This window comes from Anopheles cruzii, chromosome X (genome assembly GCF_943734635.1).
Source record: "Anopheles cruzii chromosome X, idAnoCruzAS_RS32_06, whole genome shotgun sequence".
In the NCBI taxonomy this organism is placed as follows: domain Eukaryota; kingdom Metazoa; phylum Arthropoda; class Insecta; order Diptera; family Culicidae; genus Anopheles; species Anopheles cruzii.
Window position 1 is genome coordinate 3,963,614 of NC_069143.1, and position 18,326 is coordinate 3,981,939.

The 18,326-nt window shown below is 48.0% G+C and overlaps 2 protein-coding genes across 3 annotated transcripts; both read left to right on the forward strand.

Moving 5' to 3' along the window:
- The first annotated feature begins 12,291 nt into the window (after positions 1–12,291).
- LOC128268962 (uncharacterized) lies at positions 12,292–14,382 on the forward strand. 2 transcript variants are annotated; one of them, XM_053006286.1, is made up of 5 exons: positions 12,292–12,437; positions 12,497–13,333; positions 13,389–13,679; positions 13,754–13,882; positions 13,976–14,382. In XM_053006286.1, exons 1-5 carry the CDS (start codon positions 12,411–12,413, stop codon positions 14,240–14,242), a joined length of 1,551 nt encoding a protein of 516 aa, XP_052862246.1. In that variant the 5' UTR covers positions 12,292–12,410; the 3' UTR covers positions 14,243–14,382. The 2 variants fall into 2 exon arrangements, with proteins under 2 accessions (XP_052862246.1, XP_052862252.1); XM_053006292.1 differs by having other exon boundaries at positions 13,406–13,679.
- Positions 14,383–15,784: 1,402 nt separating this feature from the next.
- LOC128270367 (uncharacterized) lies at positions 15,785–18,156 on the forward strand. Its single transcript, XM_053007769.1, has 5 exons — positions 15,785–16,201; positions 16,263–16,664; positions 17,375–17,518; positions 17,602–17,792; positions 17,874–18,156. The coding sequence occupies exons 1-5, from the start codon at positions 15,785–15,787 to the stop codon at positions 17,923–17,925; spliced, it is 1,206 nt and encodes a 401-aa protein (XP_052863729.1). The 3' UTR covers positions 17,926–18,156.
- The last annotated feature ends 170 nt before the right edge of the window (positions 18,157–18,326 follow it).

The window sequence follows — 18,326 nt, forward strand, 5'->3', positions numbered from 1 at the left end:
AATAAACGGCATTCTATACCCTAAAAAATCGTCAAAATCGACTGACAAATAGCGTGGTTTTTTAACATTTTAATAGTATGGATCGTGATAATCACCCTGTAAAAGGACTGTTCGCCTTCAATTAATACACAGAAACAATGAGTTGTTGAATTAAAGCGTGGCCGTGCAAGCTTTGAAAACGATCCACGTCAAGGACGTCCAAAAGCAGCAACAACACCTGCAATCGTAACAAAAAATACAGAATGTCGTATTGGAAAATCGTAGAGTAACTGAAAGAGATTTATTAACAATAGATTCGTTCGAATTGTTGGAGCATCCACCGTATCCTCACCAGACCTAAAACAATTCAAGACACGACACCTGCTCCTGCTAATCCCCTACGTATTTAAAAGTTAACAGCTTACACATGTCGTCGTTCTGTTACTCCTTCGTTTTTCCGAGGCATTTTGAAGGATACGTCGGCGAAAAGTATCCCCAGAATGGAATGACTAGAAAAAGGGATGCATTTGGGTTTAAAGTTTGGTTCCATTAATCTACATAAATCGATCGCACAATAATTACGCAACTCGCTTTAGACTCCAAAAACGAAAGGAGCGCAGGCAATGGCGAATGTCAAACGACGACACACAACAACACCAACTGCCAACTGTGCGTCAGGATAATTGCGGTTGTGATTAGTGAGGTCTTTGTGAAGTTAATTGCAACATTCGGGCGGGCTAGACTGGGGAAGTGGTGGTTGGGACGCGCGGGCATTAGTCATGTGTTACTTCGCAACAGCAACAGCCACCTCACCACCACCCCAGGACCCCTCCCCACCCTCGCCACAACCAAAACTCGAATCGCGCGCGAGCGTAACGGAGTGGTTAAACGAGACGAAACCCCCCCAAAAAAGTAGACAATATCCTTCACACACACACAGAAGCACGCACGTACAAACATCAGAGCACCGCGCGGCTAATTGCGACGTCTTGCGGTCGGGTCCGGGGCCGGGCCCGGGAGAGATCTCCGACGACCTCTCCGTGACGGCCGGCCGACGGAGTTATCAAACACCATCTGCTCCGTTTCGGAGCGCTACGTGCACCCCCTGCACCCCGTGCCCACCCCGGGTGGGTGGTTGACGGGTAGCTCAGGTATATATCCGCGCCCTCAGCCCTTTTTTCTCGCGCGCGCGAACGGGGGGCGGGCGGATGCTAATCCGCGAACACATTCAATTTCATTGGTTTAAATTACCATCCCGGCGTCCTGTTTCCGGCCTGCGGGGCGGAGGAGGGTAGGGGCACCATGCCACGCCCGCGTCACCGTGGCGTGGCGCGGTCGAAGAAAATGAGAATTTTTAATTAGTTTTACCTCCACCCGCGGGGTGGGGACCCGCGTGCCCGCGCGCCCTCGAAACCCCCCAATCTCCGTCCCGTCCCGCGGCCGCACCTGCCGCCACCACCTGAGAGCCTGAGCCTGGTGTCCCTAATCTTCACTTCGCCCCGGAGAGCGTCTAATCGCTAATCCGGTGATAATTAATTTGAATATGAAAGGATTAGCCCAGGACCAACCCAAAGAGCCTCAGCGAGCCGTGGCCGGGGTAGAGGGGTTTCCCTCTGCGTTTTCTTTCCTTTTTTTTCCTTGCCGTTTCCGTTGTTGCTGTGTTGTGACGTGACCATGGTGTTTTCCCGTTTTTCCCGCCCCGGGGTGGTGTCATTCGGCTACCGCAAGCGATCCGCTAATCATCCGCTCCGGCGGGCGGGTGACGGGCGGGTGACTGGGTCGAGGGACGGGACGAGGGAGGTGGACGCGGTGACAAGACCGCATCGGCTCGAAACGGAACAGATTACACAAATTAATCCTCGGCCAGAGGCGCGCGCAGCGCAGCGCTCATATGAGTCCCGGCGCAGCAGTGACTCGAGAGTGTGCTACGGGGGGGAGCAAAATTGGACGGCAATTCGTGGACGAAACTCAAGAACTCGTTATTCTAGTCGTCTAAATCACAATTCTATGCAACACACCAATTGCAGCCTACGTTCCATCTCTCAAAAAGTTCGTTTTTGGGATTCTTTGGGTCTTCAACAAATTCTTCGTTTCGAGTCCTCTAATCTCCATTATTGATTGAAAACTCGGTGTCCTCAGATCGGTTTCTTTAGTTGGGGCAAAGGGGTCAGGGGCAGTCGTTTGATGCTGAATGTCAGGAACGATCGACCGGAATCGAGTTTGGTGGAGAAATGATCACGAAATAATCCCGAAACTCCCGAGCCAAGTATTGTCCTTCCACAAATCTGGTCTGTTTTGACGCACAGGAAAACTGTCAACATGAGCTTGATTTGTGACTCTTGCTTGTGAACGTGGTTTCTTCAGGTCCAAGTCTCATAAGTCCTCATCCTCATCTCATCTTGCCTGAAGCTTAAATGGTCACTCTCCGACTCGTTTTCAACGCTCCGCCAACTGATAAACGGATCAAAATTTAAATCAAAGGAAATTAACGAACACTGTTTACAATTAACAACATTTAACGAATGTTGAAAGTGTATAAGGACTCTTCATCTTTAATTAGTACATTGAAAAAGATGTTTCTGAATTTAATCCTGATCGTACTAGCCTTCGAGACGATCCATATCAAATAAGTCAAAAAACAGACACAACACCTGCAATCGTAGAAAAAATACAGGATATCGTATTGGAACATCGTCGAATCACTGGAATAGAATTAGTATAAGGCCTAGCCATCTCAATCGAGCAGTATAACCAATATTTTGACTGAAGTATTGGCCGCATTCGGTGAAAATGGAACCAAAACGCATTCGAGTACAAGTTTCTCGGCAACATCTTGAGCTTTTTCGAAAGGATAAAGTGGATTTTGTGCATCGAATCATCACTATGTATAAGACTTGGATCTACGATCCTGAATCAAAACAAAAGGCTAAAGAGTGGTGTGAACCTGGGTCTTCGGCTTCGGTATAACATACTAGTATAACAACAAAATTTCGATTATTGTTGTAACTTTTTAGACCAACTGAAAGAGAAAATTCGTGAAAAAGACCCGGTTTCCAGAAGAAAAACATCCTCTTTCATCAGGGAAATGCACCCTGTGCACAAGAGCATTTTAAAAATGACAAAAATTCATGAATTCGTTCCATGTTTGAATTGTTGTTCATCAGATTTGGCCTTTAGGCGACTTCCATCTGTTTCGAGACCTAAAAAATCCATGCGTTGAAAGCGTTTTTCAACAAAGGATGACGTTATAACTGCTGCGGAAGTGTATTTTGAAGGCATTCCAGTTTTTCCCTTCAAGGATGGAACTTTTTAATTTGTTATCTCGTTGGAACAAGTGAATTGATATTCAGGAAGTCCATACTGAATAGTAAAGTGTGTTTCAAACCATAAAAATGTGTTCTTCTTATCGACCCGCAAAACTTAATGAAACACCCTGGTAGTATTTTGATGTACAGTTTTGACACAGATGATGGAACGACAGCCACAAATTTTCTAAATCAAAATTCCCGTGCCTTTTGTTGGCCACAGTGTGTTCGTATGTCAACCGAAGGGGCTCTTCGCAATCCGCGATTTGCGCTTTGACCCCCTCGAAGGAGAGAGAGAAGGTCGCCGCAATTAGTCAAAGACGGTGCTGGGTGAGACCGCACCTGGCTCCGTCTGGCTCTGGAGTATAACTGCAGGGACGCGCATCATTCTAACGCAGGAAGCGGAGACCTTTGCGCGACCCTACGCGACGAAACCTCCAGAAGAAGGAGCCTTTTTACGTTCCTTTGGCGTGAAAATTCCCCGAAATTTCCTTTTCCGACCGTCCGATCGACCGACCGACCGAAGAAGTCACCGGTCCCGGTCCCGGTCCCGGGGAAAAACACACTTCCTTTTGGTGGCAATAAGTCAATCAAACATTTGCCACGGCGCGACAATCACGACGCGGCTTCCGGACGCGGACCGAAGGGTGCCTCCGCTACCCCGAGCGCACCCCCCGGAGCCCGAGGATCTGCGATTGGATTAGTTGGTTGGTGTGTGCCCTTTTTAAACAACGAACAAAATCAGCGACAGCGCAACAAGGACAACAATGCGACGAGAGCTGTCAGGCGAAAGAAGGGAACGCTTCGCGGCGGCCGATCCCCGGGAAACCGATCCCAGCGTGTAAAGTGCATGCGTGTGTGTGTGTGTGTGCCAACAATAACAACAAAACACGGTCACAAATTAGCGATTGCGCCTTATTGATTGTGCCTGCGTGCGTTTGCGTTGTCCCGCGGGGCACAAATGGCTCTTTAAACTGTTTAAACTGTTGTCAACCTTTTTGGCGTTTCGTTTCGTTTCGTTTTTTTTTTATTATTCGATCGCCCCGATTCCCCCGTCGGACACTAATGCTCTCCCGACCCTCCCCTCTCGTGAATGTGTCCCGAAAAAACACACACAAACCGGAGTGCCGAGACGCTAAGTGCTCCGTGTTTTTAACCGTCCATTGTGTCCACGGTCCACTGGAGTAATTGTGGACCGAGCGGCGCGCACACACGAAGAAAGAAAGGTGAAGTTGTGAACAAATCCCCGACACCACCCAACAAAGTAATAATAATAATAAAAATTCACACAACGTGAAATAAAATAAAAGGTCACACAAAGAAAACCGGCTCGGCGCGTCCCAGAGATGCGTAAGGAGGGTGGCAACATTAAAAACCTTCACCCCGCGGAACGGGGCGAAGGAACACAGTAATAATGATGGTAAGCAACACTTAGCGCGGCTCGCGATGAGCTGCTCTACCCCTTGCGCTTTCGGAAAGTGCATGGAAAATGAAAAAAAAAAAAGGATGGAAAACGGAACGCCAAACAGAACATAAATTTCAATCGACAACTGCCGATGACTGGCCCGGCCGCGTTTCCCGCATGGAAAGGACACCCCGAATCCGAACGGACCGAACGACGGAAAAAGGGTTGCCGACTTCGTCCCTTCGCATTTTCGCGTGTGTGTGCGCCGCGACGCGAGTTCATTGCGACTTTTAAGCACCGAAAACGGATTGCGGATTGATTTATTTTATTGTTGTTTTATTGCATTTCAGTCTCGCTCACATATGTCGCAACCGAACGCTCACGCACGCTCTCTTTCGTTTCACATTTCATGTCCTCTCTTTCGCACCATTATGAACTGAACGGCCCTTTTAAATTTCGGTTCCCTTCTCCTGTTTGGTCTGCTTGGATGGTTGGCCGCTTCGCTTTTCTTTGCCAACTTTTCGGGGATTTTTAAGTGGTTCACGTGGTTCAAATCGCGGCGCCAGCGCGTGCAAAATCGAGTAAGTGTGCGTGTGTGTGTGTGTGTGTGTGTGTGGGCCGTTTAGTGCGCGGCCGATAAAAGCCGGCCCATCCGATACGGTTTGACAATAATCCTGGCTTTTCCTGGAAAGTGGAACGTTTATTTCGTTTTGCTTTTCAAACGCTATCATCAGCCCAACGGCAACGGCGCCGGGGTCGGTCTATCCAGGGTCCTCGGGCTTCGGTTGGTCCTCAACGCCCTTCGCCGCAGGCTCACTGGTTCACTAGGCACGCCACACTTCACCTACACTGCTCAAGGGCTTCAAAATCTGCCCAAGACTCAAGAAAGTTAAGCACAACCAGTTCGGTCACCTTTTTGTATCATTTTAATTCAGATATTTTTTTAAGCAGACCAATTAAAACCAGATCTCCTGTGGAACAGAGAGACCTGTTGGTGCTTCAATTTGCTGTTCAAATGCGGTTGCGCTAGGGAGCCTAGACAACCATTGAACACCCGATCGACGACTTACTCGAATTTACTAGGGGTGTGCGTCGAGAATCGGAATTTTTTTACACACAAAAAATGTTTATAAAATTTGAATGTGATTTTCTACATTGTTCAAAGTATGTGGCATTGCTAGCTATACATTTCTGCTATCTCTCTGCTAAATCATGGATTCCCAGACGAAAGAATACTTCGACTTTTTAAGTAAATTAATTAGTCATCCCTTTTCGACTTCCTCGTAGAAAAACGAAGGGCTGCTCAGCCAATACGTGTCCCATCGATGAAAATGAATGATATTCGGAAAGAACCAAGTCTGGTGAATAACGCGGGGAGGGATAGCAGCTCCCATCCAAGTGATTTGATAGTATCCTGAAACAGTTTTGTTTTTTGGGGCGCCTGGTGCTTGTTGCCACGGGCTACCAGGCGTCCATTGAAACCCACTAGAATTACATTTTGGTCGTTTTTCGATCAATGCATGGTTCAAATTGATCATTTGTTGTCAGCAGCGATCGGAATTAACGTTTCCATCAGGTTTTAGGAGCTTGTGAAACACTGCACCTTTCTGTCCCATCAGAAAGTCCGTTTTTTGGAGTCCTTCGACGCTTTTTTTTGTTAAGTCAAAATCGCCATTTTGAAGTTTTTTGAACAACTTAAAGCACTGCGATCTTCCACAAGTCAAGTCCAACACAAGTCCCGACAAGCATTTGGCGCGATTCCGAAGCAGTTTTCTTTAAGAGAAGCAGAAAAATAATAATCACCGCTAAACGTCATTTTCAGGCACAAAAGATGACATAGTTTAACCCTTTCAATGATGGGTTGCACACCGAAATAATTTATTTTGCGACCTGGACACACTTACCTGATGTCAAAACAAGGTAATGATGAATGAACCGCTAAACTGCGAAGTCCCAATCGACAGGTACAGCCATTTTTAAAAAAGTCCGATTTGCAACGCATAGACCTAGTATAAGCCTCAAGAGGGATATTTTCAACTGTTGCCCAGTTTTATATCTGAGAAAATTATTTGCTGAAAATTATTTCACGCTCTTGCGACAACTCACCAGGCTCACTAACACGCACACAGTTTGTCTCAAAGCAAACAGGACTTTTTCAAAATAAGAACAACAGATGGTTTCCTCTGCAAAACCGTTTTATTCTATTCAAAATAGTTTCCTTCCGCTTCGATACACTGATTTGCACAACTTTTCCAATGGCGATTTCAGATCGTTGGCCGGCATGACTCGGAGTATGTCGGTACAAGCCTTCCAAGGATGGCCAAAATGTCAGCATAACGTTTTCCTTTCATCGGCAAATGAAGTTTTCCGAATAGACAAAAGCCACAGAACCACAGAAAAAGTCCTGTTTACTTTGAGGAGGACTGTGTATGTAGGCCTAATCACGATCTCAAGTTACCGGGAAACGTTGACTAAGTGATACCGGGATGATCTGAGCGACGTTGGGGCTTGTGTAATAGATTCTACAGTGTAATTGTGTCGCTAATAATTATAATGGACAATTAAAGAATAAACGCAGCTAGCAGTCAAGGTTTTCAAACTTTTGCAGCAGTCGTGGCAGTGTCAAGAGCCACCTTCAGCAAACAGAAAGACGAAACCCAGCACACTGCAGTCGTTCGATAGCTTCTGCTGCTTCTTGACCTACCTGACGGCACACTGCGCCGTAGCGTACGGAAATCCGGAGCTGCCCGGAGAAACAAAAGCACCCGCCACCGAGAGCCGAACCTTCCGACTACCTATCGACCCTACGGACCTGTTACATCTTCAACGTCGTCGTCTTTCCAATAACCCCCTGGCCCGGCCAAATGCGACGGGGAGCGCCGGTGTCGTAAAAGTCCGCAACTCGAGCGAAAGCGCAATCGTTAATAATTGTTATAGCCCCCCCGGCGGGCCGGCGGGAGTGGACGAATTTTTTATCGTCTACACTTTTGATTGCCACCACTGTCCAGGATGCTATGGCTATGCTTTATACGCTACTATGCTGATAGTATTGATTGCGTTCGTTCTGCTCGTGTCAAGCATAAGTTGTCGCCGGTCGTTCGTCCGACAGCTTCCGGTAGCGAGACGCACGTTCAAGCGCCTCGCAATGACCGTGGTCAAGGTTTGAAGGTTGGGGAACCCCTTCATGGGGAACGACGATTATTGCTGCACTAAAACCGATGTCCTGACCGATCTGTGGTCGTCGTTGTGGACGATGGCCCCGATTCCAATGGGTTCCGTTGCACCTAGCGGCCAACTCAGCCCGTCCTTGTGGTTGGGCTAGGGCTAGTCAACCCAAGCACTGGCTCCTTGTCCCGCTAGAGGTCGGTTGCATCATAAAGCGGGCGCTCCCTAAGCTTCACAAAGAAAGCATACATGGCGCGGGCAACTAAGCGCCTCGCTGTTACTGGCTATTTACCCAGCAGTGCTTATCGTATCTAGGGAACCCTACTATCCGCAAGCTTCACGGGAGGATCACGTACAACTGTAACGTTTGATAATTTATTGAAGCACGCATAGTGGATGGATTTAGGGTCATCAAAGACTACTGTTCGCCATCCGTTTATCGCTGCCACAACGCCACTGGCAGCGGGTTTTTTTTTTCGATCAAAAGCCATAACCGTTTGCCGGAAGGTCAAAAGATTGCAAGTCCAAGGACAAGGATATGAAATCAGTAGAACAAGAATACTAAGCACACTAGTAACTATATATTTTCGAAAGAACGCCCGTAAAAACACAACGTCACAGAAAGCAGCAGAGATTAACATTTTTCTTCGAGTTGATTGAGAGTCTCTATTGAAGGTTAGGGCCGCTCGGCTGCCACGATGAGTCACTGTTATTATACAAGGTGGTCTAATAAGCGTTCTCTTTTTAAACTACCCATTATTTGAAGTTTAAAGCGTCAAACTTGATTCTAGAAATAGTAGACATTTAATAAACACTTACACATTTACGAAATGGGTCGCTATACGCTTGAAGAAAGCTGGAAAATATTAAAAACTTACTTCCAAAGTGATAGGTCTTCAATCAAACGGTACGACATTTGAAAAGCACATTTAATTTAAACTAATTTCCACCTCGATGGCTTTGGTAATAAGCAGAATTGTGCTTTCTGGGGTTCAGAAAACCCACACGACGTGCAAGAGAAACCAATGCACCCAAAATGAGTGACTGTTTTGTGGAGATTTTGGTCTAGCGGCATCAGCGGCCGCCATATGAACGAATGAAGAAGACTGACTGACATTTGGTTACAACAGGATGGCGCTACCTGCTATTCAGCGACAGCCACAATTTTGCTTTTCATCTTCGGAAATCGAACATTCAGCAGAAATGGTGACGTGAATTGGTGACTAAAACCACAGACAGTCGAAAAAATGCTCAAAAATTGGGTCGACCGAATGGGCTACTGCGAAGCCAGCCGTGGTGGACATTTGAGCGAAATTGTTTTTCACACATAAATTTGATGTTCAACCTTTCAAATAAATGTTTAAGCATCAATTCAAAATCAAAAAGAGAACGCTAACATTTGACCACCCTATAACTGTTATTAACACGAAACTCGTCACACACAAGCAAAAGACAAACAGACACCGTTTTATTACCTTCTCTCTCGCATTATGCAATCATTGCGGGCGCTTTCCTGCTTTTGTTGGCCCACTTTTATCCTAGTAGCCCTTCAGGGGTTCTAGTTTTTGTCTCCTTCCTTCTCAGCTGCTTAGCAAAAGACAAGCGTCATAAGCGCCACAGAACCAGCGTAGAAAAGCACACACATAACACAAATTAAACCATTCCGTGGTTCGTGGGACGAAAAACGTTAAGTCTTCGACCAGACCATTAAGACTTTCGCCATGGTTTCCCAGATTTACTGTGTGTGATTTTTTTTAATTGTTTGACAATTTTCTTGGCCCTCCTTGGTTGGAAGGACCAAACGAGACAAACACACGCACAAACTCACACCGCGAAAGCGAAGCATTTCCCACCGAGGCGAGGTTCACCGTAAATGTACAAACGAAGCCCGAACGTGTGTGTTTGCTATAACGTGGCTGTTAAAGTGTGTTAAATGACGTCCAGGCATACCCCATCACTTGGCGCCCCGATCCTTTATTATCTCTCTCTTTCTCTCTCTCACACACGCTGATGGCTTCTGGCTTCTGGCAGGATCCCCTTGCGTATATCGCGCGCGCTGTCCGTAATGGATCTGCTGTTGCTGCAGCTCGAAGGAGCTCGTCTTTGTGGGCTCTATCTCTCTCTCTCTCTCGCTCTCTCTGTATATATGTGTGTTTGCGATGTGGTGAAGACGGAAGTGCAACCTCCTCCCCTCTCGGTTGCGGTTTACCGGTTTCGATGTTAATTGCCATTTTATCGACAGCACACACCAGCCACACCGACGACGACGACGATGATGCTGCTGCTGCTGCTTGATGATGTGATATGTCCTGCGGGCGATTGACGATAATGATTATTCAAACCCCTTTCGCACCACTTCCGGTCCGGTTCTGCTTACGACTCCTCTCTGATTCTCGAGCCTCGCCGCACACTTCGGGCATACCAAATCGAATTCGCCAGACGCCACAAGTCTTGGCACTTAGCGATAATGATAATCCAATTAGCTTGCCGGCGACGGCCGGTCATCGCCTTCGCAAACGCAAGTCATCCGAGGTGGTTACAGAGCAGAGGCCTCTGTAGGCGTAGAATCGTAAAATATCACCACAATTTGTCAACTACAAAATGTTCTTATCACGAAATTAATGTTTACATAATGAATAATTTGCCCGCCGGTAATCATGGGGGGGGGGGGGTGTGCGCACCCCATCTCCCTCGGTGCTGCTAGTGCTACGTCTCACCCTTCACCTTCATCCCCATACGCGCACACAAAGTAATTAAGTTCTTGGCCACACACACACACACACAGAAAGGTTTTGGCACAGCCAAAGGTGGGTCTTCCGGGTCTACCGGGGAGCCTCGGCTCGGCTCGACTAAAACGCACGCTCCATAACGACCCATCGCACCCGCTCTACACCCCCCATGCGACCGAATCCATCTTCTCGGCCAAGCACTTAATTCCGCTCCATTTTGCGGGCTTCCGGAGAAATCAGATAAGGCGCGCTTGTCTGAGGCTCGTCGTCGGCTGCTCAGGAGACTCCGTAAGCTGCGGTAGTTGGGCCGGGCCGGTCCGGTGTCTGAGCGATTGCGATTGATGATCTCGATTAAGCAGAGGTAGCACATCCCCGTCCACAAAGGAAGCAGAGCAATAGGACTTCCACCAGGTTTCGGGGCAGGTTTCGATTGGACCAAAAGCAAAACATGGAAACGTCGATCATTCAGGCCAGTCATCTAGCGCTGGCTTCGATGGATCGGTGGCTTACACTGCCCAATGGGAGCGCCTAGGGCTTCTACTAAATCTCTTTCAGTCACTCGACGATTTTCCAACACGATATCCTGTATTTTTCAGGCTACGATTTCAGGTGTGGTTGCTGATTTTGGACGTTCTTGCCGTGGAATCGTTTTCAAGGCATGTACGGGCACGTTTGAACTTCAGCAGTCCATCATTTTACTGTACCAATTGAAGGCGAAGTACCAATTTATGGACATTGCGGCTCATACATTTCCTCTGGCTCTGGTTCTGGAGTGCTACACGGAGCGAAACTGTAATATAACGTATAAAAATTTGACACTTAATCGGTAAGCAGTTGTCAAAAGCTTTGTGGCTCAGCGGACCCTGTAAAACATAACACATAACACGTAACAACGAGCGTTTGTTTACAAACGTAAGGATAATGTAAGTTCTTATTTGTGAAATTTGTGAAAACTATAAATTTTTGCTAAATTGACACATGCTTACCGATTAAGTGTCAAATTTGGTTACGTTATGTTTTCGTTTCGCTCCGTGTGGCGCCACAGGTACGTCTTCACCGGTGCCAGATAAGCGATAAGTTTTTTGATAACCGATAAGCGATAAGCGCCCCCAACGATAGAGGGCGCTAGAGAGGCGCAAAAGATGATCTACCATGACCGAGGTTTAGGCGAGAGTGAGAGAGCAGAGTCAGAGAGCAGAGAGAGAGAGATGATTATGCGAGTTAGACCGGATAGACCGGACCGGACCTACTCCCGGTTAGCGGAAAACTCGAATCCAATACAACGTCCAATCATTTCAAAGATGCGTACAAGACTGATTTACTTCTGTCTGTTCAGATCTTACATAATTTCTTATTCCTACCTAACTTATCTTCCGGTTACCTTATCCTTTCCTAGTCCTATCTGTCTGACTCATTCGGAGGTTGGATGTACGCAAGTGTGTTTGCAGAGCCTTATCTGCTTGTTGTCCCGGTATAACTTGTACTTGTTGTCCCGGAAATAACAAATAACGGATGCTCTGCAAGATGTCGTAGCAAATCCTAGCGTGTCGCTGTTATCTGGTGTACCCGCAGATTGACCGTTGAGTCAGCGAGCGTCGCTAACTTGCGCAAAAGCGGGAGATCAAACTAGCCCGCAGAAAAGAGTAGATGAATTTTTAGTCGCTCGTGACCAAGTGACGTGACCACACTAAGTTTTAATATTAGGCGAATTAAAAATATACTCGTGCGGTGATCTCACCGATTAAATTACAACACTAAACCAAATCAACAGCTTCCGATCGTCTACGATACAAATTTGATTTTGCGCAGTGAACATTCGTGAAAAACATGAACCTAAACGATTTGCCCGATGAAGTAAGTGATTCACAACATCAAGCAAATGTAACTGACTAACAAATGTTTGTTTATGGCAGGTTTTAGAGCAGATTTTCGATCACCTCGATCTGTACGAGCTGAAGATAGCGTCGCTAGTTTGCAGTCGGTGGGCGAAAGTTACTTTTTCTGGCCAAAGGATGGACCGTGTGTGGTTCGTGCTTGGTGGTGCAGATTGGAAATCTTTGCTCAAGATCAAAAGGCCCTATCGCAATATTCGTCATTCAGAAGGTCCGTTTGAACGCCTTTCACGGTTTCTGCAAACGATGAAGCTTCCTGTTCGAATGTTGCAATTTGATTATGTATTAACTTTCGAGGAATTACGATTGATTCTTCTGAAAGTTCCTGAACTACAGCATTTCTCCATTAGAGATTACATTGACTACAACTGCAAAACGAACGAACCATTCCCGGTTTTAACGAAGCTAAAATGCCTCAACCTAAGCAATTCAGGCAACAACCAATTTGATTTCTTCCGAATGAATGTCGCAAATTTGCAGAGTCTTTACATGACCTGCGCGACAAATCGTGACCTGGAAGCATGGAGATACATGAGTGGGCAGTTAAAATTCGTTTACGTGTATGAGTCAAATTCAACCTATTTTTCTCTATTTCTTGAGCTTACGTTCCCACATCTAGAGGATTTTACCATGAGAAATTTTTCTGGTGTGACGGCGGAAACGATAGCTACAAGCAGAAGTCATGGTTTTTTTCGAAGACACTCCTTGCTTCGAAGACTTTCCGTCTCTGTGCCTATTTCAGTAGAATGGATTCGAAGTATTGCTAGCCACTGTCCTGAGCTGACGTATCTGTCCCTTTTTTTGATGAATCCGGAAGAAGGTATTTTAGAATCGCTGGTGCAACTAACTAAACTACGGGTAAGCAAATGAAACGCAAGAACGCAATATTTTGCTCAATATGTTATGTTTGCAGCATCTTTCATTTCTCAGACCCCCAGTAACATCGTATTATTATCCGGAGAGAAGTCTATACCCCAAACTGGATACAAAACTGTTTCGCGGAACCTTCAAATCACTCGAATCAGTTGAATTTGAAATGCCTCCCACTCGCGTTTTTCTCGAGAACTTTTTCGAAACTGTGCCACAATTGAGCTGCCTGCAAATCAACTTCGTATATTCCGTGCACCAATTTCAATTGGATATTGAGTTCATCTGCGAGAATTTCTCGTATCTTCGACGCTTACAACTTGAGTTGGGTGGACAGGTAAGTTGAATCGATCGGCGATTGAAGATGTTTGGTGCTACGCGCCATTTCAATCGCTTTGATTTCTTTCGCAGACACCAGCCGACAATTCTGTTAGAATTGACAGATTGGAACATTTAGAGGAACTTAAAATATGTTACGCTAAGGGCATTAGCTTCATTCATCGCAATAACGTTCGGTGCTTGGAACTAATTTTTCCCAAGGTAAGCATCAGAGACAGTAACTAAGGTTTTAATCGTGATGTTCAATTAACCCAACTTTATCATCGTCAACCGCTACATCGTCGACGCTTGAAGATAAATAACAAGGATCTTGACCAGATAGCGGAAAAGTTCCCCCAGCTGAACAGATTGACCATTTATCACTGCCACTGGCTGCGGAAGTCCGAGATCATACAGCTACATGAATTGATGCCCTCATGTAGAATCGACTTCGGTTCACTACGTTTCTATCCACAACCATATGTGCGTCGTTCGACTCGTATAAAGCACGAAACTCCTAAAGCACGCATAATCTGTAGACGGAAATGTAGACGCATCGATTTCAATGAATATATTTCTTAAGCTAATGCCACACGAAGCGTAAAACCGAGCGTAAACACTGTCTGCATACGCTTTGTTTACAAACAGAGGATAATGTAAGTTCTTATGCTGTAAGTTCTTTGCTGGTACAGCAACAAAATCTAAAAAAAACAGAAATAAATATTCGGAAATCAACTTACCTCTTCGATTTCTATTTTCTCTGACCAAAATCGCGAATGGATAACACGTTTGACGTTTCGGTGACCACGTTGTTATATTTCAGACCTGCCACACGAAGCATAACGGATTTGACACAAACTGATCGATGTTATGTCAAATTTTGTCGTGTTACGTTATAAGTTATGCACCGTGTGGCACCCCAGTATGAAGAGTGTACCAATATAACAGCGCTCTCTGTTATTGAAACGCAAAACTTACTGAACAACCCAGCAAAGTAACTAAAGGCTATTATTACCCTAAGCAAGACCGAGAATCCGGCCATAAAGTGAGGGAGATTCGCGGAGACCCGCACAGCATCGCTTCGAAGCGAATGTGACCTTGACTTTGAACATCACCACCGAGCACAGAACAACAAAAGCCTTGTCCGTCTGGCTGGCGGCTCCTCGTTAGCCTTCCGCACCGCACGGGGACATGAGCTCCCTCTAGTGTAGTAGTGGTGCCGTAGCCGTAGCTCTCCATAATTGGACACCTCGCCTTTGCGCCAAGTCATACCTTGACGCGGAGTTGGTTTTCAGCAACACTTTCAAACGCAGCCTTCTTGCGTAATGGTCCGAAGGGTGAGCTGGTGTTTAGTTTCGTATGTAATTGTTTTTTTTTTTTTTGGTCGTGTTCGAGGTAAAGCCCCCAAAACATAAACTGAACCACCCCCCCAGGTATGTCGGCTGACAACAGTCGAGGTCTTCCCTCGAATCATTGAGGTTCCTCTTCGGCAGGGCAGGGCAGGGCAGTTTCTGGTGGCGAAAACAAAAATGTGTGTTATCATCTGCCCCGAGGTATCGCTCTCGGAGTTGACGGTAGTGCTCGATTCCATTCGTCGGTTACCGAAAATAAAGAGGGTCGACGTTATGGTCTTTGCAGCTGATGGACTCCAGATTTTCTAGAATGGGCAGACATTCAACTAAAAGTTTGACACCTGGTTGGGTCACCAAGATACATTCGTAAACGGTTAAATGCCAGTCCCGGTGATTTCGAAATGGATAACACCACCCTGTACATTGTGGCCGCGGCTGTGTTGCGATTAATTAATGCCCGTGTGAAGTAATTGTCGTGCATTTGTGGCAGCAGCACACAAACTGCTGCCAACCGTACAAAAAAAAAAGGTAAAGCACTAAGCATTTAGCCAGCCAGACTTGGCCAGCGGCGCCGACGTTAGCCTTCAGCCGGCGCGTCGTCCCAACATACAAAAAACAACGACAACGCACAAAAACAGTAACACCACCACCACTCAAGTGTACGTAAACGCGGGCCCCTCGGAGAAGCGTTCCTGCGATGCGATCGCCCCCCTGTCGCCATTCTGCGGGCTCACCTCACACGGCTCGGACTCGGTCAGGCCGCGCGGATGGGATGTCTTCGCTGAGCAAGTACTTCGACGAGGCGATGGCGGGTGCCGGCTGCCGGGAGATCCTGCATCCGGGCCGCGACTGTTGGCCGTTCGCGCGGGACAACCTGCTCGGTTCGATCGTCTCGAACGCGGGCTTCTTCGGTCCGATCGCCGTGCTACGCCTGCTGCTGCTCGTCTACCGTCGGCGTACGCTCTCGGTGGCGATCCTGCGCCAAACGCTCGGCGAGTTCGGGGCCATGCTGGTGAACGCCCTGCTCGTGGCCAACTGCTGGACCGGAGCGTTCTGTCTGGTGACGTGCACCACCGGGCGAATCCACGACAACTACTCCGTCTCGCTGGCACCACTGCTCGGGACGCTCGCGATGCTCCTGATGCCGGCCTACGTCCAAACCACGCATGCTAAGGCCATCTTCGTGGCGGTAAGTGTCACCACGTCCCTCTACTGGCTCTGCTCCGGTTACTACTGCTGGTTACTTGCAGAACCTCGAGTGCTGGATCAAGTCACGCCCGAGCCGGCTCATCGCCCGGCTGCGTACATCGCGCACCGTCGGAACGCTCTGCTTCATGCTGCTCAGCGCCGGTATCGCCAGGTGGGCCGCCAAACTCCGGAACCACTCGTCGGAGTTTTGGTTCTTCACGCCCATCAAAGACCAGCAAAGAACACCTGGTGCTAGCTGTTGTCACCACGAAGAAAGCTGCCCGCGCTACGTCTGGCGCGGCACGCGCACCTACTTCACCTTCGTCGGACTGCTGGAGCTCGTGCGTCGGCTGATCGTGACCGTCGGTCAGCTGGGCCAAGCGCCGACCGAACGTCTACGATCGCTGCTCCGGCTACGCTACCGGCTGATTCTGTTCCTCACGCTGTACAGCGGTACCTTCCGGGTGCGTATACTTTCACCGGAGTGCGGAGGAGTGTGTGTGTGTGCGTTTTTCTGGCGTCAGCAAGTCAGGGAAAACAACAACGCGTAGCGTAGTAGTGTGTGTGTGTCCGCGCTCCATGGAGGTTGGAGGACGGTGTTTTGTGAAGTGGTCTGTGCTAATGACGAGTGCAAAAAACGGCCCCAGCGCCGCTCGTTCGTTCTACACCTTTTCGGATGACCTGGATCCCCAGTGTTTGGAGATTGTCCGAAGATATGGCTCCGTTTGTGGCTGCTGTCGGCTGTATGGCGCCGTAGCCGTTGAAACCGAATGTTGTCCAAGTCCAAATGTCAAACTTGTTTACGAAATGTTGCACACCCTGCAGAATGAAGTTTGACGTTTGAAACGTCAAGTAATTAGGTAGTTTAAAATCCAAACACCACTTGATGGTACACCCCCCCCCCCCCCCTACCCCATATTTTGGAAGCCCTGTCCCACAGACCTTTCTCCTTCAACCAGGAGGTTAAACAATTGCACCACCCCGATTAGATATGCCATTGCGCGTTGGCAATTAGAATGCGTTCACTTTGCATACGCTTAGATGCTACCGCCGCTACACGTGCTGCACGGCCTTGCCCACGACGGAGCCCCGAGGGTCAAGCGCATTGTGTCAACTTGGCTTCGGCGAACCTGGCTGGGGATTGTGACTTAGTTTTGGTGTTTTGGTCCCACAGCTGCTGACATGTGTGCTCGCCCGTCGACGGCGCCGAAGGTCGCAAGAGTCGGACAATGTGACGGCCGGCTTTATCAGCGGCCTGTGGTACGCCCTGTATCCGAACTACAACATCTTCAACCTAGCAGTATCCACGCTCGGACAGGTGAGAGCCACACGCGCCCTCGGTGCTCTGTTGATCAAAATTTGCCTTTGCTAATCCTATGTGTCCTCCTCCCCCCCGGCAAGACCTACTGGAACTACGCGATGGAAAGGTATGCCCGGTCGTGCCCAGCACTGCACCTGCAGCTCCGGCGAGTGCCGTTCGCGCCTCTAGTATGGACCGTGTCCATGTGCTACGTGACCTACTCCCGTGCCTACTACCCGTGGGCGATGTCCAAGTTTGCGTTGAAATTCATCGATGTCTGCTCCAACTATGCGTAAGTCCAACAGACCGGCGGAACATCAGGACCGGCACTAACGAGCACCATTTTTCCTGTTTTATGCCTATCCACACACAGGTCGCGGACGGCGTCGGAAAACTTTGCCCTGCGATTTCTGGCCGCTAGGTAGAGACCACCCCGGGCTGATAGCGCAGTGTAGGGGTCTCGTCGTTGTCACGCAGCTGGTCGCATGGGTTTGATTCCCTGTGTGTGACAACAGGCGAGTTGGTGCGGGTCCGTAACAATTCCGCCCGTAAAACACACCGTTACAGAAAGCAACACAGAGACAGAGCTTGTCTCACCGTGTGGAAGCCTAGTTTAAAAGTTAAGTTGTTAGTTTTCTGTTGGACATACACCGACACCGGGAGATGTATGTGGTTGCGGCAACTGTGAATACACGATCGTTATACGGATAAGCACGCACTAACTGTTCAATCGAATTAGCACACAACGGCAGCAACGACCCAGCAACCTAATGGCAACTTACTGGCATCACTCGCAGGGGGGGGCGCTTTCATTGCGCGGCGAAAC

Coding starts and splice junctions, on each gene's coding strand:
- LOC128268962 (XM_053006286.1), top strand. CDS start 12,411: ATGAACCTAAACGATTTGCCCGATGAA. Junction 13,334..13,388: donor TGCAACTAACTAAACTACGG/GTAAGCAAATGA, acceptor TTATGTTTGCAG/CATCTTTCATTTCTCAGACC. Junction 13,883..13,975: donor TGGAACTAATTTTTCCCAAG/GTAAGCATCAGA, acceptor CGACGCTTGAAG/ATAAATAACAAGGATCTTGA.
- LOC128270367 (XM_053007769.1), top strand. CDS start 15,785: ATGTCTTCGCTGAGCAAGTACTTCGACGAGGCGATGGCGGGTGCCGGC. Junction 16,202..16,262: donor CTAAGGCCATCTTCGTGGCG/GTAAGTGTCACC, acceptor GGTTACTTGCAG/AACCTCGAGTGCTGGATCAA. Junction 17,519..17,601: donor CAGTATCCACGCTCGGACAG/GTGAGAGCCACA, acceptor CCCCCCGGCAAG/ACCTACTGGAACTACGCGAT.